Here is a 23260-nt window from a genome sequence, read left to right on the forward strand (position 1 = left end):
ATAAAAGTAAAGATGTAATATTGGAATTGTATAAAACACTGGTGATGCCACAATTAGAATATTGCGTGCAGTTCTGGTCGCCACATTACAGGAAGGACGTTATTGGTCTGGAGAGAGTGCAGAAGAAGTTTACAAGAGAATGTTGCCACGGCTAGGAAAGTGTAGCAACGAGGAGAGATTAGATAGGTTGGGGTTACTTTCCTTGGAACAAAGAAGACTGTGGGGTGACTTAATTGAGGTGTACAAAATTGAAAAGGAAGATAGTATGGACAGGGTAAAATTGTTTCCGTTGGTGGAGAGTTCTAGGGCCAGGGGACATAGATTCAAGATAAGTGGCAGAAGCTGTAGAGGGGACGTGAGGGAAAACCTTTTTACACAGAGGGTCGTGAGATTCTGGAATTCACTGCCCGAGTTGGTGGTGGAGGCCTAAACCCTTTTAAAAAGTACCTGGATCTGCATCTTAAGTGCTGTAAGATACAGGGCTATGGACCAGGTGCAGGAAGGTGGGATTAGAAAGGGCACCCGGGTGTCTTTGGGCTGGCATGGAGAAGATGGGACAAATGGCCTCCTTCTGTTCTGTACCATTGCTATGATTCTATGATTCCATCAAATAGCCAGTAAAGGCTCAATGGGCTGAATGGCCTCAATCTGTTCTCTAATTCTTAATGGGTCTCTGATTTCTGGCTGTGATTTCAACATAGATATTAGGCAGAAATGGTGGGTGCAATTCCCCCAGAAAATTACTCAGTGTGGTCGGCAAACGAGGTGCAATTCCCGCCAGCTGGATCTATACGATCCAGACTGCAATCCACCCACACTGAGACATCCTTTTGGAGCCGGGGTGAGGCCGGATTCTCAGACAGAGGTGCCATTTTTAAAGATGTCAGAACAAGACTACAGCAACCCCCTCCCCCATCTCATCCCAAACATTGGCAAAGCACCTCACAATCACTGGCTAGCTTGCCCCCCCCCCCCCCCCCCCCCCCCCCCCCCCCCCCAATTCCCCTCCCCTCCACCCCCCCCCTCCCAAATTGCTGGCCCCATCCCTAAATATAATCTTTATTATTAGTGTCACAAATAGTCTTACATTGACGCTGCAATGAAGTTACTGTGAAAATCCCCTAGTCACCACGCTCCGGCGCCTGTTCGGGTACACTGAAGGAGAATTCAGAATGTCCAATTCACCTAACAAGCACGTCTTTCGGGACTTGTGGGAGGAAACCGGAGCACCCGGAGGAAACCCACACAGACACGGGCAGAACTTGCAGATTCTGCACCGACAGTGACCCAAGCTGGGAGTCGTACCCGGGTCCCTGCCACTGTGAAGCAAATGAGCCACACCCCACAATGGGTTCTAAAAAGGGCCCCCTCTGCCCCTTCTCAGGTCCCCCCAGTCTCCCCTTTCAGTACCCGCCCTTTGGCAGTGCCAAACTACTCCCTGGCACCCTGGCAATGGTAATCAGGGTGCCAGGGGCCAGTGCTAGGTTGGCACTGCCGGGGTGCAGCAATCAGACAGAGCATCTGCTCTTTCGATGAAACTCTTCAAAGTTAATGGACCATGAAGAGCTATAAGAACAAACAAAATCCTTCTTTGGAGTAGCCTGAACTTGTCAATCAAGAGGCTTGTCACTGGTGCCTGCTCCGCACTTTTAAGGACCAGTCGTGATTTATGCCTACGGGACTTCCAGCAGGGGGCAGGTGGGAGCAGCCCGGGAGGCTGCAGCATTCCACTTCAATCGCGCTAATGAGATTGAAATGGATGCGAATGAGCTCAGATCAGGTTCTCGCTGTTTCTGCACGTGAACCTGGGCCGGGATTCTCCCCTACCCGGCGGGGCGGGGTGTCCCGGCGTGATGGAGTGGCGTGAACCATTCCGGCGTCGGGCCGTCCCAAAGGTGCGGATTTCTCCGTATCTTTCGGGGCCAGGCCCTCACCTTGAGGGGAGAGGCCCGCCCCCGACTAGCGTGGACGGCTTTTGGCGCCACGCCAGTCGGGGCCGAAGGGACTTCGCCGGCCGGCGTACGTCCACGCATGCGTCGGAGCGTCAGCAGCTGCTGACGTCATCCCCGCGCATGCGCAAGGGAGGGGGGTCACTTCCGCCTCCGCCATGGTGAAGACCATGGCGAAGGCGGAAGGAAAAGAGTGCCCCCACGACATGGGCCCCCGAGGTCAGATCGCCCCGCGCCCCCCTTAGGACCCCGGAGCCCGCCTGCCTGCGCCGCCTGCTCCCGGCGATAAGGTAGGTGGTTTGATCCACGCCGGTGGGAGGGGGTTGACAGCGACGGGACTTCGGCCCAACGCGGGCCGGAGAATTGCTGGGGGGGGGGGGGGGGGGGGGGGGCGCCGACCAGCATGGCGCGATTCCTGCCCCCGCCGAATCTCTAGTGGCGGAGAATTCGGGACACGGCGGGGGCGGGATTGGCGCCGGCCCCCGGCGATTCTCCGACCCGGCGGGGGGTCGGAGAATCCCGCCCCTGATCTCACCAGGCAACGAGGAGCAGGAGACATGCAACGGGTTTGACACCTGTTTTGGGCCTCACGCCCAATTCAATGGGCCAACGGGAATCCCAGCTAGGGCTAACGGCCCTGGAGAATCACCTCCAGTCTTTTAAAAATAATTCATGGTAAATGGGCATTGCTGGCTAGGCCAGCATTTATTGCCCATCCCTATTTTCACTTGAGAAAGCGGTGGTGAGCCACCCTCTTGAACCTCTGAAGTCCATGGTGTAGGTACACCTACTATGCTGTTAGGAAGGGGGTTCCAGGATTTTGATCCAACAGCAGTGAAGGAATGGCAATATAGCTCCAAGTCAGGGTGGTGAGTGGTTAGAAGGTAACTCGCAGGCGGTGGTGTTACCTAGTGTCTGTTGCCCTTGTCCTTCGAGGTGGCATAGGTTGGTGAGTTTGGAAGGTGCTATCGCAGGATCTTTGGTGAATTGCTGCAGTGCATCTTGTATTTGGAGTACACTGTTGTATGCTGTACGTCAATGTGAAGGGAGTGAATGTTTTCAGTGGTGGATCGGGTGCCAATCAAGCAAGTTACTTTTACTTGAATGGTGTTGAGCTTCTTGAGTGCTGACAGAGCTGCCCTCATACAAGCAAGTGGATATGCCAGCATACTGCTGACTTGTGCCTGATAGATGGTGGGCAGGCTTTGTGGAGATGGGAGGTAAATTACTCGCCATAGGATTCCTAGCCTCTGACCTACTCTTGTATCCACAGTATTTATATGGCTAGTCCAGTTCAGTTTCTAGTCAATGGTAACCCCCAGGATGTTGATAATGGGCAATTCAGTGATTGTAATAGTATTAAATGTCAAGGGGAGATGGTTCGATTCTCTGTTTTGGGGAGTTGGTTATTGCTGGGCATTTGTGTAGCACCAATGTTACTTCACACTTCCAAGCCCGAGCCTTAATATTGTCCAGGTCTTTCTGCAGTTTCAAAAATCGTTGCCCCCATTAGAATGCAAGTGCTCCAGCAGCTTGTAAGATAATCACAATTGGAGTTTTGGGAAACTGTCAAAAAGGTTTTACACCAATTGCTGTGCTCGGAGTATAATTTGTGTATAAAGCCCAACTTGACTTCAAGGTGAAGTGGAGGAAGGCTGTCTCCACCCAGGAAGGCTTGCTCTACTCAACTCTGACATCAGAATTATTCCAAGCAGATTGTTATGGGCCAGGGTTTAGCAAACACCAAAGTATATCATGGAGTTCACCTGACCCACAACTGTTTATAGATTTTGGTTATGAGGAGCACAAGGGCCTTCCTTTCAAGTGTTATTCAACAAGAGTTCTTTCGCACTTTTAATCAAAAACAAGCTTCATTCCTCGAATATAGTTAAAATTCTTATATACACACACACAGTAAGCATTTTTATCAACTACAAACATAAATGTCCTACACAGCTACAGTAATCTATATATCACCGAACATCCTGCCTTGAACTGTTCCAATTCAATAACAAATCCCATAAACCAGAAACCCCTTTTTAAAGGTGTAGCCCAGCACACAGTACTCAAGACCTGGTATGGATACTTCTTGTTTCCTTTCCACAACAGCAGGTTTGAATTCCTTCCAGAAACATTTATCACTTTTAAGTTATCAAGTAATCTGGAAACAGCTTTTAAACTGAAGATCCTTCTGAGTCCAGCAGCCAAAAAAACCTCAGAGCCACAAAACAGCCCAAACCAAAATGAAAGTAAATCTCAGAGCCACAGCCCAGCTCCACCCACACAATGACATCACTGAAGCCATGTGATAAGACAAAACATTTCTCAAAGGGACAATCCCATGACAATATGTACAGTCAAAGTAAGTGCAAAGCTTCACACGGGTTCTTTACAGGTGCTGTGTGTAATTGAACACTAAAAAAACATTAGATGTTTTGGGGAGTGGGGGGGGGGGGGGGGGGGGGGGCTTTGTTGTAGCCAAACCGCATGAGAGAGATGCCCTTCACCCTCAAACCATTTCCGATTTTTTCTTTCTTTCAGGGTTTGAAACGGGCAGCCAATTTTGTGCCCATTTTGCATTTCCACAAAGTCAAATTTACATGCGAACATATTGTGATATCCCTCACGGGACCTACGGGGTTGAAATGATTATCCACCCTTGTGGTCTTTGCAGAATACGAGCTCCTCCACAAGGGCCAGGAGAATCTCTGATAATCTCTGTCTAAAAGGTCAGCCAGTAAGGCACTGATCAGAGAGGAAACCAGTAGGGATCTACCGGGCAGTGGAAATAAAACGTTTCTTTAATTTACTCGGTGTGGACACCCCGTGTCCTTATTAAACTGGAATCCAAATAATACTGTAACAGTAAGAAGAAAAGATTGCGTACCTTTCGGTCCATATCGATGATGGCGGCCTGAGCGACCTGGCTCTCCTGGAAGACCACGGAGACCTGGTGGCCCAGGGTGACCTCGATCCCCTGAAATTCCTGGAAATCCCTTCATACCAGACGGACCTGGGGGTCCACGATCTCCGACTGAACCTTTTGGTCCGGGGTAACCTGCGAGCAAGACCATCAACTTTTCAAAGTCAAAACTTGGGAGGGGAGGAAAAGGTGGAAAGATGTACATTTTTCAACTACTGCAAAGCAGATAAGCAACTAACTTTGACAGCGCCTTTCAGCTTCTTGTTGGTTTAACTGGTTAGCATTTGCTGGGATGACGAAATCCACTCTCTGTATTGGTTCTTTTAAACTTGGTTCTACTAAGTGTGCATTTCTCTCGTTAAACATGTCCCGAGGTTGTAAGGTTGTAAGAGGCACTACATTTTTTTTCATCTGTTCAAACTATTCCAATAAGCACTCTCTTAGTAGTAGGTCATACAGGAACACACCATCCTACAATACCTCAGTATGTAACCACTTAAACTTAGCCAGTGAGTGTTGACAATTGAATCCATTCCTGCCCTCACCAAAGCCCACACATACAGAAATGACCTTTGTTCACCCGAGTACAGAGGAACCGCCATTTCTCTACCCACAACTTCTGACAATGTTAGCTAGCTCAGCACAGACCAAGATCAAACCTGACATCTGTTGGCCCATGTGATTCAGTTCCATATTGAACACCTGATGTTCCAGTTGAGGAATCATTGAAACTACAAGTAACTACACCCGAAGAGGTCTCTAATAAATAACAGATATATGTGTGTGAAATTAGGTCGTCTTGTGGCACAGTAGTAGCTTGCCTTCCTGTGGGCTAGAGGCTGTGAGTTCAATTCCCCGCTTCAGAACTTGTTGGCCACATACGGTTTGGTCATAATGCAGCTAAACAGATCAATTAACAGCCTGAAAACCCTGTACATTTGCCTAATGGTAGACAATGAGAGCAGGCTAGTTTCCTGGTCAGCCACACTGCAGTATTTTGCCAGGCATAATCTGTCGTGTTAAGCACACTGAGATAACACGGGCTGCAACGGGATGCAGCTATAACTGAAATATACTCCAGACATTGAAGTTAGTTCAATTTGATTTATTGAACCTGTCACACAGTTAGCTCAGTTCTCTGTGAGTTCGACTCTCTGCTAACCTAAATGTGATTACTCTGTCTGACTGAACCAGACGAGCTCTTAGCCACGTGCTGTAGGTGTTATGTGATATATACACCTGACTCATTCTGTAGATGTCCCCAATGGAAAGAGGTGGAGTGTGAGTGCCTCGTGCCTTTTATAGTGGGAAACCACCCCCAAGTGTTCTGCCTGCTGATTGGTTATGTCCTGTTCTCTGTTTTCATTAGCTGCCTGTCTGTGTCTCATTATGTGCGTGTCTGCATATCATGACATAATCATGGACCAATCCAAAGGATCTCCATGGTCACCAACAAAAACAGAAAATGCTGGAGAAAGGCAGCAGATCAGGTAGCATTCGTGGAGAGAAAAACAGAGACAATATTTTGAGTCTTAAAACGACCCTTATCAGAACCAGGGAGAGGCAGCACTGTGATGAGATTTATGCTGTTGAAAGGAATGAGAGGGCAGTTTGAGCAAAAGAAGTCAGAGATAAGGTGGAGTTTTGGAGAGATTAAATAACAAAGGTGCCATGGACCACAAGGCAAAGGGAGTGGCAATGATAGTATTAAAGACTAAAAGCCAATGTTAATAGTGGAATAAACATCAGCACTCTCTGAAAGCAAAGAGCAGAATGTGTTAACGGCAGGAAAACGGTTCAGCACTCTCTGAAAGCAAAACATAAGAACAGGATATAGAATGGGGGTGGGGGTGGGGGTGAGAAGGGAATCAAAATGGAGGATAGAGTTCATGGTCTGAAGTTGTTTAACTGAATGTTGAGACAAGAAGGCTGCGGAATGCCAAATTGGAGATGAGGCGCTGTTCCTCCAGCTTCATGAGGACAGAAAAGTGAGAAGAGCAAAATGGTGAATTGAAATGTTTGAGCAGCGCCTCTCCTCATGGGTTTTGCGGAACAAGGTGACACGCCACCACAGGTAGCAGTATCTAACTGGCAGTGGGTGGACCAAGCTGCACGTCCTTAGCCGCTTGAAGGAGTCACGAGACATCATCAGTGGAATGGCCACTGCTGAGCCTGTGGCGGGACTGAAATTATTGAAGGTGCTGGTTTCCTGAAACGTAATCCTCCTTTCCTCACACCCTACTTCTCACAAAATCTACATTTTCTTCTTTTTTCTAATAAATTTAGAGTACCCAATTCAGTTTTTCCAACTAAGGGGCAGTTTAAGTGTGGCCAATCCATCTACCTTGCACATCTTTGGGTTGTGGGGGCGAAACCCACGCAAACACGGGGAGAATGTGATAACTCCACACGGACAGTGACCCAGAGCCGGGATCGAACCTGGGACCTCGCCGCCGCGAGTAAGCTGGGCTAACCCACTGCACCACCGTGTTGCCCCACACTCGCTTCTCAACTGCTAGCTGCAGATGGTGTGAGCCTACACCTCCTGCTTTACCCCACCCCCCCCCACCTCACGCCAGAACCCTACCCTTTCTCCTTAAAAATACAATATGGACATGAAATGGCGGAAGAGCAAGAAATGGAAGAGCAGGAAAATAGTGATGCCAAACAAGCCATCACTATTTGGGCAGCACGGTAGCACAAGTGGATAGCACTGTGGCTTCACCGCACCAGGGTCCCAGGTTCGATTCACCGCTGGGTCACTGTCTGTGCAGAGTTTGCACGTTCTCCCCGTGTGTGCGTGGGTTTCCTCCGGGCGCTCCGGTTTCCTCCCACAGTCTAAAGACGTGCAGGTTAGGTGGATTGGGCATGATAAATTGCCCTTAGTGACCAAAAAAGATTAGGAAGGGTTATTGGGTTACGGGTGTAGGGTGGATGTGAGGGCTTAAGTGGGTCGGTGCAGACTCGATGGGCCGAATGGCCTCCACCTGAACTGTTTGTTCTATGTTTAACTATGTTTAAGACCAGACTAGCTTGAATATTGATTGTTATGAGGCCAAATCCATGATAACATTTGAGAACAGAACAATGATGCGGCTTGTGGGAGGCACGGTAACACTGTGGGGGGGCACGGTAGCACAGAGGGGCGGCATGGTAGCACAGTGGGGGGGCAGCACGGTAGCACAGTGGGGCAGCACGGTAGCACTGTGGGGGAGGCATGGTAGCACAGTGGGGGTGGCACGGTAGCACAGTGGGGGGGCTGCACGGTAGCACAGTGGGGCAGCACGGTAGCACAGTGGGGCTGGCACGGTAGCCCAGTGGGGGTGGCACGGTAGCACAGTGGGGGCAGCACGGTAGCACAGTGGGGGCAGCACGGTAGCACAGTGGGGGGGGGCACGGTAGCACAGTGGGGGGAGGCACGGTAGCACAGTGGGGGCAGCACGGTAGCACAGTGGGGGCGGCACGGTAGCACAGTGGGGGGGGGCACGGTAGCACAGTGGGGGCGGCACGGTAGCACAGTGGGGGCGGCACGGTAGCACAGTGGGGGCGGCACGGTAGCACAGTGGGGAGGCACGGTAGCACAGTGGGGGAGGCACGGTAGCACAGTGGGGGCAGCACGGTAGCACAGTGGGGGAGGCACGGTAGCACAGTGGGGCAGCACGGTAGCACAGTGGGGCAGCACGGTAGCACAGTGGGGCAGCACGGTAGCACAGTGGGGCTGGCACGGTAGCACAGTGGGGGAGGCACGGTAGCACAGTGGGGGCAGCACGGTAGCACAGTGGGCAGCACGGTAGCAGAGTGGGGGGCACGGTAGCACAGTGGGGGAGGCACGGTAGCACAGTGGGGGAGGCACGGTAGCACAGTGGAGGGGCACGGTAGCACAGTGGGGGGGCACGGTAGCACAGTGGGCAGCACGGTAGCAGAGTGGGGGGCACGGTAGCACAGTGGGGGAGGCACGGTAGCACAGTGGGGGAGGCACGGTAGCACAGTGGGGACAGCACGGTAGCACAGTGGGGGAGGCACGATAGCACAGTGGAGGGGCACGGTAGCAGAGTGGGGTGTGGCACGGTAGCACAGTGGGGAGGCACGGTAGCACAGTGGGGGGGGGGGGGGCACGGTAGCACAGTGGGGTTGGCACGGTAGCAGAGTGGGGTGTGGCACGGTAGCACAGTGGGGAGGCACGGTAGCACAGTGGGAGAGGCACGGTAGCACAGTGGGGGGGCACGGTAGCACAGTGGGGGGAGGCACGGTAGCACAGTGGGGGAGGCACGGTAGCACAGTGGGGGAGGCACGGTAGCACAGTGGGGGGGCACGGCAGCACAGTGGGGGGGCACGGTAGCACAGTGGGGGAGGCACGGTAGCACAGTGGGGGGAGGCACAGTAGCACAGTGGGGCAGCACGGTAGCACAGTGGGGGAGGCACGGTAGCACAGTGGGGGAAGCACTGTAGCACAGTGGGGGTAGCACAGTAGCACAGTGGGGGGAGGCACGGTAGCACAGTGGGGGGCACGGTAGCACAGTGGGGGAGGCACGGTAGCACAGTGGGGCAGCACGGCAGCACAGTGGGGGGGGCACGGTAGCACAGTGGGGGAGGCACGGTAGCACAGTGGGGCAGCACAGTGGGGGGGGCACGGTAGCACAGTGGGGGGAGGCACGGTAGCACAGTGGGGCTGGCACGGTAGCACAGTGGGGGAGGCACGGTAGCACAGTGGGGCAGCACGGTAGCACAGTGGGGGGGGGGCACGGTAGCACAGTGGGGGGGGGGCACGGTAGCACAGTGGGGCTGGCACGGTAGCACAGTGGGGCAGCACGGTAGCACAGTGGGGCTGGCACGGTAGCCCAGTGGGGGTGGCACGGTATCACAGTGGGGGGGCACGGTAGCACAGTGGTGGTGGCACGGTAGCACAGTGGGGGAGGCACGGTAGCACAGTGGGGGTGGCACGGTAGCACAGTGGGGGAGGCACGGTAGCACAGTGGGGGCAGCACGGTAGCACAGTGGGGTAGGCACGGTAGCACAGGGGGGAGGCACGGTAGCACAGTGGGGGAGGCACAGTAGCATAGTGGGGGCAGCACGGTAGCACAGTGGGGGAGGCACGGTAGCACAGTGGAGGAGGCACGGTAGCACAGTGGGGGTGGCACGGTAGCACAGTGGGGGAGGCACGGTAGCACAGTGGGGGAGGCACGGTAGCACAGTGGGGGAGGCACGGTAGCACAGTGGGGCAGCACGGTAGCACAGTGGGGTAGGCACGGTAGCACAGTGGGGGCAGCACGGTAGCACAGTGGGGGCAGCACGGTAGCACAGTGGGGCAGCACGGTAGCACAGTGGGGGGGGCACGGTAGCACAGTGGGGGGGGGGCACGGTAGCACAGTGGGGGGAGGCACGGTAGCACAGTGGGGGAGGCACGGTAGCACAGTGGGGGGAGGGCACGGTAGCACAGTGGGGCAGCACGGTAGCACAGTGGGGGAGGCACGGTAGCACAGTGGGGGGAGGCACGGTAGCACAGTGGGGGAGGCACGGTAGCACAGTGGGGGTGGCACGGTAGCACAGTGGGGGCGGCACGGTAGCAGAGTGGGGGAGGCACGGTAGCACAGTGGGGGCAGCACGGTAGCACAGTGGGGCAGCACGGTAGCACAGTGGGGGAGGCACGGCAGCACAGTGCGGGAGGCACAGTAGCACAGTGGGGGCAGCACGGTAGCACAGTGGGGGAGGCACGGTAGCACAGTGGGGGAGGCACGGTAGCACAGTGGGGGTGGCACGGTAGCACAGTGGGGGCAGCACGGTAGCACAGTGGGGGGAGGGCACGGTAGCACAGTGGGGCAGCACGGTAGCACAGTGGGGGGAGGCACGGTAGCACAGTGGGGGAGGCACGGTAGCACAGTGGGGGTGGCACAGTAGCACAGTGGGGGCAGCACGGTAGCACAGTGGGGGTGGCACGGTAGCAGAGTGGGGGAGGCACGGTAGCACAGTGGGGGCAGCACGGTAGCACAGTGGGGCTGGCACGGTCGCACAGTGGGGGAGGCACGGTATCACAGTGGGGCAGCACGGTAGCACAGTGGGGGGGGGCACGGTAGCACAGTGGGGGAGGCACGGTAGCACAGTGGGGGTGGCACGGTAGCACAGTGGGGGAGGCACGGTAGCACAGTGGGGACGGCACGGTAGCACAGTGGGGGTGGCACGGTATCACAGTGGGGGGGCACGGTAGCACAGTGGGGGGAGGCATGGTAGCACAGTGGGGGGAGGCACGGTAGCACAGTGGGGCTGGCACGGTAGCACAGTGGGGACGGCACGGTAGCACAGTGGGGGTGGCACGGTATCACAGTGGGGGGGCACGGGAGCACAGTGGGGGGAGGCATGGTAGCACAGTGGGGGAGGCACGGTAGCACAGTGGGGGAGGCACGGTAGCACAGTGGGGTAGGCACGGTAGCACAGTGGGGTTGGCACGGTAGCACAGTGGGCAGCACGGTAGCACAGTGGGGGTGGCACGGTAGCACAGTGGGGTTGGCACGGTAGCACAGTGGGCAGCACGGTAGCACAGTGGGGGTGGCACGGTATCACAGTGGGGACGGCACGGTAGCACAGTGGGGGGAGGCATGGTAGCACAGTAGGGGCGGCACGGTAGCACAGTGGGGGAGGCACGGTAGCACAGTGGGGTAGGCACGGTAGCACAGTGGGGGAGGCACGGTAGCACAGTGGGGGCAGCACGGTAGCACAGTGGGGGTGGCACGGTAGCACAGTGGGGTGGCACGGTAGCACAGTGGGGGTGGCACGGTAGCACAGTGGGGGCAGCACGGTAGCACAGTGGGGGGGGCACGGTAGCACAGTGGGGGGAGGCACGGTAGCACAGTGGGGGGGGCACAGTAGCACAGTGGGGATGGCACGGTAGCACAGTGGGGGCAGCACGGTAGCACAGCGGGTAGCACTGTTGCTTCACAGCTCCAGGGTCCCACGTTCAGTTCTTGGCTTGCGTCACTGTCTGTGCGGAATCTGCACGTTCTCCCTGTGTCTCCGTGGGTTTCCTCCGGGTGCTCCGGTTTCCACCCACAGTCCAAAGATGTACAGGTTAGGTGGATTGGCCATGCTAAATTACCCACAGTGTCCAAAAAAAGTATGTGGGGTTACTGGGTTATGGGGATAGGGTGGAGGTGTGGGTTTGAGTAGAGTGCTCTTTCCAGGGCCTGGTGCAGACGAGATGGGCCCAATGGCCTTCTTCTGCACTGTAAATTCAATGATTCTATGATGGTCAATATCGCAATTTCCATTACAGCACAAACAAGTCACTCACTGTCTGGCTGAAATCCAGGGTCAAGCTGCAACATGCAAGCTTAGCTTTCCCCAATAGGTTTGTGGGCACCAGTATTCAGACGGTGTCACCTCAATTCGACAATAACCAATAGATTACTAGGATTGCAGGCGTGATAGGGGAGTGACCGTGGCTCCAAGGAGAACAAACATGCTGCCCTTCTTCAGGAAGATAGCATTCATCCTTCCACCACTGCCACTCCACCCAGTACCCCACTGTTGCCTGTCAGCCAGCTTGCCCAGACGGCTGCTGCCCATGCTGAGGATGTGCAGTTTAAAACTAGACCTCCTAGACCCAGAGCTAAGCTCATCCTGTAAGACCATCTGTAGTCTCCTCCAATGAAAGGCAGCTGTAGCCCTGAGTTACCCTACATAGGAGCACAAGATTAGTCAATGGCATACGGAAGACAGGCGCTATGGAAATGCACACGAGTGAGTAGTAGGTTTTGATTTGCAACATGGCAAGGTCAGATTTATAAATGTGGCTTGGAATGATTGTTTTCTGGTGGCTTTTTCTTAGCATTGTGGTCAAGAGCATGCTTGTATGTCTGTAACAGACGGAGGGTAAGGTGTGTGATTGTTGATGAGTGGGGAATCGGGGTTGTATTTAATTGTATCACTGTTGGATGAACTGATAATGGGAGCCTGGTCAGAGAGGGGCTGTGTCGCTTACCTCCCCCATTCTTAAATCCTCCTCCTCAGCTGCTGGCTCTTTAGTTGTGCCCTCATTAAGGTGAAGGTGCGTAGTATGCAGCAGAACAGCACACATCTTGCCACATACTGTACTGAGCTCCTCTACAGTGGGCCAGGCAGCAGAAACATTAACTTGAATCTTCTGGTCTGGTGTCTTAAGTTTGGTGGTGGGCTCGGCAGTGGGAGTGATTTCCCGTCGGGTGTTCTGGCTGAGTGTGTGCGATCCTGCACTGTTCAGCTCATCAAATAAGCATCTCCGAAGAGCTCACCAATTCTCACGGCGGCGGTGGGACGGGGACGCTGGAAGGAAGTCACCATTTCCCCCTTGGGTTTGAAGGGCCGGGCCCATATTTAAAGGCCACTTGGACAGCACACACTATCCCTTCCACTTTTACCCAGCCACTGCTCCTTTCTTCCCCCAGTAGCCCTCCTCCCTTCCTTGTTAACCCTTCACGCAACCTGCACTGCCACCACCTGGACACAAGTACTGGCTGCCATTTACAGGTGCTCCTCAAAGAGGACAATGCAGCATGAACTCATCATTAACCATGGAAGCAGTCTATCTCACCAGGTGCATGTGCCGTCGTGAACCTGGAAGTTCTGACTGGCGCTGTGACCTTTTAATGAGTGTGCATATGATGCTAATAGATGAATAAAGCTCCCCAACGTTGTTTGTCAGGAAACTTGACCCATTTCCAAACCACCTTTAAAGTCCCAAGAACTCAATTGCTGAAGTTCATCCCGATATCAGGAAACTTGGCCTCCCAATGAATTAAATTTCCCTGCCCACTAAGATTCTCACTGCTGCTGGTGACACCAGTGAATTCTGCCCACTTTCTCAGCATCACAATCCTCTGCACTTCGTGTGACCGCTTGGTGTTTGTTGTATGAATGTTGCCGACATGCGGGAGGGTTGTGCATCAGAGCTAAGAGGCAAGTCTTCAAAGGATAGCCCTTGTCATTCAGCAGCCAGCCTTGGAACTGTCGTAATGGCACAAATACAGATGACAAAGTAGATTACTGAAGGCATCATGACTGCTCCCAGGACACTGGGAATTGACCTGCTTTGGATAAGATACAGACAGGTCACTGAGGGGGTACAATCCCTCACAGCTGTTTTACAACTGTTTGGAGTGGACGTGCAGAAACCAAATTCAGCATGCATGCTGTCAATGGCATCCCGCAACATGGGAAGTCTGCAATCATTGGAAAGAGTTCCCTCTCTACCTGCCTCCCTCTAACAAGAGAGAATGAGATATGCTCAACTCCTTTGGCATACACAACGTCAGTGACTTCTTTAATGCTACTGTTCCAGCACTGCAAGGTTCCAGATGCAAACAGTTTGTGCTGAATACACAGGACAAAGTTCTTCAGTACCTGCCATACCACGCCATGTAGACTTCAGCAACTATTAAAAAATATTCTGGAAACTACCACTCTACAATCACAGCAACAACCAGTACCAATGAATCAGCAACTAACTCAAAAGTAGGTGATGATTCCTTTAACTAGCACTACAGAGAAGAATAATAAGTTTTACAACACCAGATTAAAGTCCAACAGGTTTATTTGGAATCACGAGCTTTTGGAGTGTAGCACCTTCCTCAGGTGAGTGATGAAGGACCTACACTCCAAAAGCTTGTGATTGCAAATAAATCTGTTGGACTTTAACCTGGCGCTGTAAGACTTCTTACTGTGCCCACCCCAGTCCAATGCCGGTAACTCCACATCATGACTACAGAGAAGTCTGCTGCTAAACGTACATTCAGTTATGCAGCAGCAGAAGCACTGAGCTCCAAAATGGCAGCAGAAGCGCCAAATTAGCATTATGCTCTGGTTAACGTCACAAGATGTCTCTAACTATTTCTGGCAGGCGCTCCCTGCATGTGCTAACACTCTTAGCAAAACACCATCTGGCACAGATAGCACCAGAGGTGTACGTGCATGCTAAGAATGCCATTTTGGTGGCAAAATAGCATCCGTGCTGAAAAACAGCATCAAACTCAATCTAAAGTGTCCCAAAGTGTTGAAGGTAAGAAAGACAGTGATCAGTATTGAAGGGAGAGTTAGGGGGTGTGACAGAAGGTCTGCTTGGAGGGAAAGATCTTCCAGAGGCTTTTTGGTGAAGAAGGCAGCAAGGCAAAGAGGTTTGGACACAGAGTTCCAATGTGCAGAGGCAAGGGACCCTCTTCTTGGCACCTTCATCCTGGCATATTGTCATCCGATATCACTGGCGTTTGGGTGGAAAGAAATTCCAATCTCCAGTGGTCGCTGGTGGCAGTGATCGGGCGAACCTTCTATTACAGCTGGCGACAGACATTTCATCTCCCCACCTCATAGGCAAAGAGCAGCTAAATTATAAATAAATGACCAGGCCATGCCTTATGGTGGGGTCAGCTTATATTCAGGTGAAGGTAGCACCCACCGAGTGATAGCCTTGACAACACAGCACCAGAACTATATTAATTGGCTCTGCCGAGCCTAATAACTGGAGGCAACATAATATTGTACTTTTCTCTTCCACTTTTACCCAGCCACTACTCCGGGTAGAAATTATAATCTTCACAGGCAAGACATTGGAAAAGAGACCAAATAACAGGAAAGAGTGAGATTCATGGCTTGGCATTTAAAGATGATTTCATGACATTACGGAGAAAATGTTTAGGATAAGTTACAAGGTCTCGTGTAATAATTTTCCAAAGCATATTGTGACATTGGTCGCACGTAACATAATTGCTGCCAACGCTTGAGATGGAAATAACTAATGAAGAGATAATCTTGGAAGAAACGATTCTGACACTATAGGTGAAACTGGAGAACACTACTGACGTTAAATAGTCTTGTGGCGCAGTGGGCTATGTGCCTGCCCCAGAGCTTTAAGGTTAAGGAAGGTGTATTCATAACATGGCTACGGTTTGATTGTCAACCTGCAAATGCCTCCAACGCCCACCAGTGGCAGCCGGTAAGAGCAGGAGAGATTCTTGGTCAACCATGTGATGGAAAGAAAGTTGCATCCTCCATCATCACTGTCCATAGCTCCAGACTACAATGCATGTTGCTACAGCAATGAGTGATCTGTAACACACCAGGGACCTGTATTGGCAACGTGCATATGTGAAACACTTACAAACCGCAAGATTAATTTTATCCAGGATAGTCTGTGCTGGGTACCTTATTGTTTGTGATTTAGATAAATGACATAGATACCTATGTGGGGGGGTAGGGTCAGTAAGTTTGCAGATGACTCAAAGATTGGCTGGGCGGTTAACAGTGAGGTTGGGCGTCTTGGGGTACAGGAAGATATAGAAAGGATGGTCAAACGGGCAGAAAAGTGGCTGGTGGAATTTAACCCTGAAAAGTGTGAGGTGATACACTTTGGAAGGAATAATGTGACAAGAAAGTATTCAATGTATGGCATGACACTGGGAAGTTCCAAGGAACAAAGGGACATTGGTGTGTTTGTCCCTAGATCTCTGAAGGCAGATGGGCAGGTTAATAGGGTGGTGAAAAAGGCATATGGGACACTTGCCTTTATCAATTGAGGCATAGATTACAAAAGCAGGGAGGTCTGGAGTTGTATAGAACTTTGGTGAGGCCACAGATGGAGTACTGTGTGCAATTCTGGTCGCCACATTATAGGAAGGATGTGAGGGGGTGCAGAGGGGGTTCACCAGGATTTGTCTGAATGGAACATTTAAGTTATGAAGAGAGGTTGGAAAGGCTTGGGCTGTTTTCGCTGGAGCAGAGAAGATTGAGGGGCGACCTGATCGAGGTGTATAATGTTTGAGGGACATGGACAGGGTGACTAGGGAGCAGCTGTTCCCCTCAGTTGAAGGGTCAGTTACGAGGGGACACAAGTTCAAGGTGAGGGGCAGGGGATTTATGGGGGATTTGAGGAAAAACATTTTTACCCAGAGGCTGGTGATGGTCTGGAATGCATTGCCTGGGAGGGTGGTAGAGTCGGGATGCCTCACATCTTTTAAAAAGTACCTGGATGAGCACTTGGCATGTCGTAACATTCAAGGCTATGGGCCACGTGCTGGCAAATGGGATTGGGTAGGCAGGTCAGATGTTCTTCATGTGTCTGTGCAGACTCGATGGGCCAAAGGGCCTCTTCTGTGCTGTATTATTCTTTGATTCTGTCTCACTGCACAGAGGTCTCTTAAAGGAGAAAATCAAATATTGTTCTCTTGGGCTTTGTATGTGGGAGTTTAAATGGTGATCCCACCTATCTCACAATGGCAGTGAGCACACTTGGTTGGTATCGCTGGCTTTTAAAGCAGACCAGGGTAGGCCAGCAGCCCGGTTCAATTCCCGTACCTGCCTCCCCGAACAGGCGCCGGAATGTGGTGACTAGGGGCTTTTCACAGTAACTTCATTGAAGCCTACTTGTGACAATAAGTGATTTTCATTTCATTTCATTTGAGGTACAGAATGGGCTTGAATATGATTTTGCATGTTGTATAAAACTGTTTTATAAGAAATTGTCCGGCTTTGAAATTAAAATGAAAAGAAAGAAAAAATAAAATTAGTTGGAATCATTAAATGGAGATAGGGTTGTGACAGTACCACCACAATATTTCAATATTACAGTCAATTAAAGTTAAATATATGGTTTTATGACTTCAGGTTCTCAATGGGGAGCTGTGCCCAAATGTCAGAAACATGGGGACATGCAGCAGATGATTATATGTGCTCGAATATCTCTCAAGGTTCCGCCGGGGATACCAAATTAGAAAATAGCCCCTGAATAATACTCAAAGATGTAAAGGAAACGAGTAGGTTCTGGTACTTCCATTGATTACACTGTCATTTGTGTCGTTGGCTCTATTGGTAAATTAGTATGCCTAATGTCAAAGTTAACATTCCAGATTTGATGCTGGTCGGTGCTGAGGTATCTCTCAACTAGATCAGCAGTTGGAGTCTCCTGGTGTCCTGAGTGAGGGAGCTGGGGCACACGGGTTTGGTTCAACACAACTCAAATGGAAAGTGTGAGTATTTGGGCAGACAAGGATGGAGTTCATTCCACAATGCAACACTCACTACACAGCCTCACACATTAAGAATGCTGATATCTCGCTGAAGACCCGGGTTTGAATCCCGGCCCTGGGTCACTGTCGGTGTGGAGCTTGCACACTCTCCCCATGTCTCCATGGGTTTCACCCTCGCAACCCAAAGATATGCAGGTTAGGTGGATTGGTCATGCTAAAATGCCCCAGAATTAGAAAATAAAAAAATAATTGGGTACTCTAAAATTAAAAAAAAGAATGCTGACATCTAGGCTCAGTCCTTGCAGCTATTAAAATGAACCATTATCTTCGTTAGCACCTTCAGAACAGGAGGGGTGAACTGGGAACAGCAACAACAAAGTCCGCCTTCTTGGTCATTTGCTTTTAACAAAATGAAATAACCTGGCAGCAGTTTCAGATTATCAATCCTGCTATTGTTTTGCCCATTATGGTAGAGAATCATTCAACCCAGAAACATTACTGATGGAATAAAATACATAAATGCCAGTGTCAACAGCTGGTGAAGACTGTTCGTGTCCTACACCACTAATGACAGAAATTAGATTCAGAGCCTCATCGTTTAAGCTAAGTTCAACCCTTTCTTCAAAAGCAAAGCATCGAGTGAACACTAAGCAATCTCCAAAGGCATAGAAGAGAAGATAAGATAACTCATCCGAACCACTGGACTACAACCTTTCCATAAGTCATTTAACTGTGGAAACAAAATCAATTTCAAACCAGAAAAATGGCAACTTGGCTCTCAGAACGAGTGTGAATATCACCATACCAGACAATGCTATCACCACCAGAGATATTTAAGCTGTTATGTTAAAAAGCCAGGATAGTTTGAAAACAAGCATCACATCAACAGTGGTAACTTAACTGTTATAAGTTAAACGCATGTTCACTGCTGTGGTTGACCACCCATTGGCATAGCTTTAGCCACAAGCATGATTACAGTGGAGCCTGCTCATTTTCTTGGAGGGAATAAAAGTGAAGCACTATGAATTGGCAGTTTGGCTTTAAAAAAACCCAAATAATGACTGGATCTTCAGTTCAGTCTGCAAGAATCAAAATAATTGTATACATCATTTTAAAAGGGGGCATCTCCACACCTTAAGGACAGGTTAAGGTTCAGGTGTGGTAAGGCACTAGGTGTCAATTCCCTTCTTTTGTCTGCCCACACCGAACCATTGTTTGTTTTCCTCAATCTTGTCACAGTAATTTTGGAATGTTTTTGTTTTCCTACAACTTGAACTAGAGTCATTAATGTCTTATCTAACTCCCTTGTTCCCCATCCCAACCAGCACTTTTAAAAAAAAAACTGCAATTCTTCAGCAAACTCCAACATGCCTTTGGTCACATGAAAGAGGCAGAGACCGTACCTTTTGAAAAGCATTGGACGTATAATTAAGGTAAAGGAATAAGCGGGCTCCACTCTACAGGCAGAACGATTACAGCAACGACCAAAGCTTGATAAAGCAGGAGTGTTAGGCCATTTCGCTTTACGCTACAGACAACCCCCTCTCACCTCTGCAGCCTACATGCAGTAACCGCACCCATTCGATTGAGACCAGGTATGGAAAGTTGGTGGGTGATGAATGGAACAGAAGCATGGAAGAATACAACATGAGTGAACAGATGAACAGAAAGAGTCAGATAAAAAAAAGGGTAAATTTCCCTCTAAAATATTTCAAGAGATGACAAACCGATTCCCTCCACTCAGAATTAAAAGACATGCAATGACCTGTTATCTCAAGCAATTACAACCCTGGCTGCCAACCAGAAGGTGGCGAGATCAAGCCACAGAGCGTTCCGTGATGTACATGTGCATTCCTCAGTCAGACAGGCCAAGACCAATAAATGTCCATGCTAAAAGCATTCTCGTTACATCACCAGCATCAGAGAAGAAGCAGAAAACGTTTCTTGACACCATTCACCTCACCCCATTACACTGAGGACCCCTACACATTGATCATGGAAAGACACTGAGAGCAACTTGTGAAGAAAATCTGTAACCAGAGATCTGTGGAAATCCCTACAGGGGAAGGACAATGGATGAATGATCCAGAATATTTTACCCACCACCATCTGGCTGACACATTGTGATGGATGGCCCAGATCATTCTGCTGTTCCACATGAAGGACGATACCTAGTTTTGGAATGACCTGGTTATTCTATGTTTCACCAAGTCCCCCAAATAGAAGAGGATGCACGTTGAAAGTCTGTCAGCCCAATTCTGGTTCTCTCTTAGCCTCCATGAGAGTTAACATTAGAACAAAGGCGGGCGACACAGTGGCGCAGTGGTTAGCACTGCTGCTTCGCGGCACTGAGGACCCGGGTTCAATCCTGGCTCCAGGTCACTGTCCGCGTGGAGTTTGCATTCTCCCCGTGACTGAGTGGGTCTCACCCCCACAACCCAAAACAATGTGCAGGGAAAGTGGATTAGCCACGTTAAATTGCCCCATAAATGGAAAAAAATAATTGGGTACTCTAAATTTATTTTTTTCAAATTAGAACACAAGGCTGTACGAAATGGGTGCATACAGATTCCCGACTCTCTGAGAGAAGAAATTCCTCCTCACCTCCATTTTAAATGGGTGACCCCTTATTCTGAAACGATGCCCCCCCAGTTTTGGCATCTACCCTGTTTTTAATCAGGCAGCTACATGGAATGCAATGCATTGGCCGCCATTTCCCAACCGCCATCCAATGGAAAGCAATACTGAGGTCAAACGTCAAGAAATGGACGGAGTAAATTGTCACTCTTCCCCCAGCTGAAGAGCTAATTACTCTGGGGAGGAGTCCAGGAAAGAAGGCAGTGGAAGAAACTGAAAACAAAGAAAAAGCAGAAAAACTTTAACTCTGAAATTTAGCGCATTGAGATATGGGACAAATTCTCCTTGGGCTGTGCATCCGAAGGTGACGCCAAACCAACGGAACACAAACTGGAGATGAGCTGCAAAGTCCTACTTTCATAGAGATCACCAACAACCCCCACTGGTAGAAATTAATGCTGCAGGAATATAAACCATAAGACCATAAGACATAGGAGCAGAATTAGGCCATTCGGCCCATCGAGTCTACTCAATTCAATCATGGCTGATACGTTTCTCATCCCCATTCTCCTGCCTTCAACCCATGACTCCTGATCACCTTGTATTTGTTTTATTTTCCATCTGTCGTTTTTGTTCGATTTATTAATGCTTTTTGTTCTAATCAAAAGAATATAAATTGTTTCGGAATCATTCATTATGAATCATATATTAATTCAGCCTAAACCATATATATTCATTCATCATGAACCAAACATTCATTCATCATGTGTTGAGCATGTAAATTCTGTTTGTAAAGCCTGAACTTTAATCCCAATACAACCCTGGGTGCTGTAATTATACAGGTTTAATCTACATGCATATCACTTGCTGGTTATTCCAGTCAACTGGGACTTGTAAAAGGCTTAAAGTTCTCAGACAACTGTTCGTAGAAGCTGAACCCGATTAATCTGGTTGACGTCAGCCAGTTATTCTGTGACTTACCTGGCAGTCCGAGCTCACCGGGCCTTCCCAATTCTCCTGGCAAACCTGTTAGGACACCTGGTCCACCAGGACCTCGAGCTCCTGTCAAGCCTGGAGAACCAGGGTAGCCTGGATTTCCTCTTTCACCTTTTTGACTTCCAAACCCTGGTCTACCGGTAACACCTGGGAGAAAATAGATTTGTTTCTTCTTTAAAAGGAATCTCATTAAGTAAGAGTTTTTCAAAGCGTTAACTCTATTCTTTAAGAAAAAAATTAACTTCCCACACAAAGTTTCGGGCTAGATTCTCCGATCCTGCAGCTATGTCCGCATGATCGGTCTGGTCTTACAACCAGAAAGCGGCGCCGCCCCCGCACCGACCCTCCGTCCGGTGGGGGGCTAGCAGCCGAGCAGTGTAATGCCCCCTTCTTTACCTGCGGATACGGCCGCAGAATGGCCGGGTCCTTGGCCGCACATGCGTACGGCGATGGCCGCGTCTTGCAACATGGCGCCGGCCGCGCGTGGACCCGGCCTGCCAAAAACTGACCCCCTGTAACCAGCCTCGCCACCCCCAGACCACCCCCCATCAGTACTCCCAGCCTCCGACGAAGGCCCCCATGCCAGCAGAACGGCTCCCCCTCCCCCCCGACTGTGGCGGCGCTGGACTCAGTCCGCAGCCGCCACACGAGAACCCGAACACTGTGAGCACATGCGCCCCATGCCGTCGGGGACGCGGCCCATCGGGGGCAGAGCATCGGGGGAAGGCCTCAGGTGATGTCCTGAGGCCATCCATATGGCGTACTCCCCGAGTACGCTATTTTTGAGGGTGCGGAGCATCGCAAAACAGCACCGTCCCCGATTCCGGAGTAAACGGGGATTCTTTGGCCGATCGCGATTTTGGCGTCGGCAATCGGAGAATCCCGCCCTTCATTTCAAAAAGTGTGCAATTCAAGAAATGATATAAATGGGCAGCGATATTTCAGTGTAGTGTTATTGTCACTGATCCAAGGTACTGCTCTGGGGGCCTGTGTTTGAATCCCATCACGGCAGCGGGATGGATTTGTTTAAAAATTGGATTTAAAACGCTAGTGTTGACTGCCGTAAAAAAACATCTGGCTCATTACTGTTCGGAAATCCGTGTCCTTACATACATATGGCTCCACACCTAAACAATGAGGTTGACTCTGAAGTGGTCTGAGAAAGCTGCGCAGTTCATGGGCAATAAATGCTGTTCCAGCCAGTGATGTCCACATCCTATGAATTGTGCTGCCAATCTGTAGGAGCCCCTGAAGGTTCATTGTAACGTGTTACATTCCTTCTATTCAATCATACCTTCACATTGAGGTAGGAAGATCACTGCTGGGAATTTCAGTTGGCCCAAGCTCACTCCAAGACCTCCCTTCCAGCCCACCTATCCCAAGGCAAATTTGAGGGGGTCACGGCCGGACCAATTAAAGAGGGGAGGGGGTGGGGTTGGGGGAGAGTTGGTCAACTGGTGAGCTGTCTCTGGATGCTGATTGGGCTCCACAGATCCCTGTAATTATGGAGGTTTTTGGTTGGACCTTGGGTTCAGGCTCGTGGCTCGTGCTTCTGGCCTGTCACCTTCGTCAGGAGCGAAAATAAGCCTAAATCAATGTATAAGCCATTGTGAGTTAACCAGGATTCTCCGACCGCCCGCCGGGTTGGCGAATCGCTGAGGCTTGGCATGAATCCCGCCCCCGCCGTCCTCTCAATTCTCCCGCCTCCCAAAAACCGACCCGGCATGAGTTGCACCGCCCACTTCGCAGAATGGCGGGTTCCAGCGCGACTCAATGGGCGCCGGGGCCGCCTGAATTCTCCGGCCCGCGATGGGCCGAAGTCCCGCCCGTCT

At 50.8% G+C, this 23260-nt stretch overlaps 1 protein-coding gene across 1 annotated transcript in view; it reads right to left on the minus strand.

The window, feature by feature from the left end:
- LOC119951333 (collagen alpha-6(IV) chain-like) overlaps positions 1-23260 on the minus strand; it is a 424187-nt gene that overhangs the window by 64244 nt on the left and 336683 nt on the right. Inside the window, 3 exon segments of the mRNA XM_038774449.1 lie at positions 4837-5007; positions 19405-19413; positions 21414-21575. Coding sequence (XP_038630377.1) covers positions 4837-5007; positions 19405-19413; positions 21414-21575 — 342 coding nt within the window.

The sequence above is a fragment of the Scyliorhinus canicula genome, chromosome 17 (assembly GCF_902713615.1).
Source record: "Scyliorhinus canicula chromosome 17, sScyCan1.1, whole genome shotgun sequence".
In the NCBI taxonomy this organism is placed as follows: domain Eukaryota; kingdom Metazoa; phylum Chordata; class Chondrichthyes; order Carcharhiniformes; family Scyliorhinidae; genus Scyliorhinus; species Scyliorhinus canicula.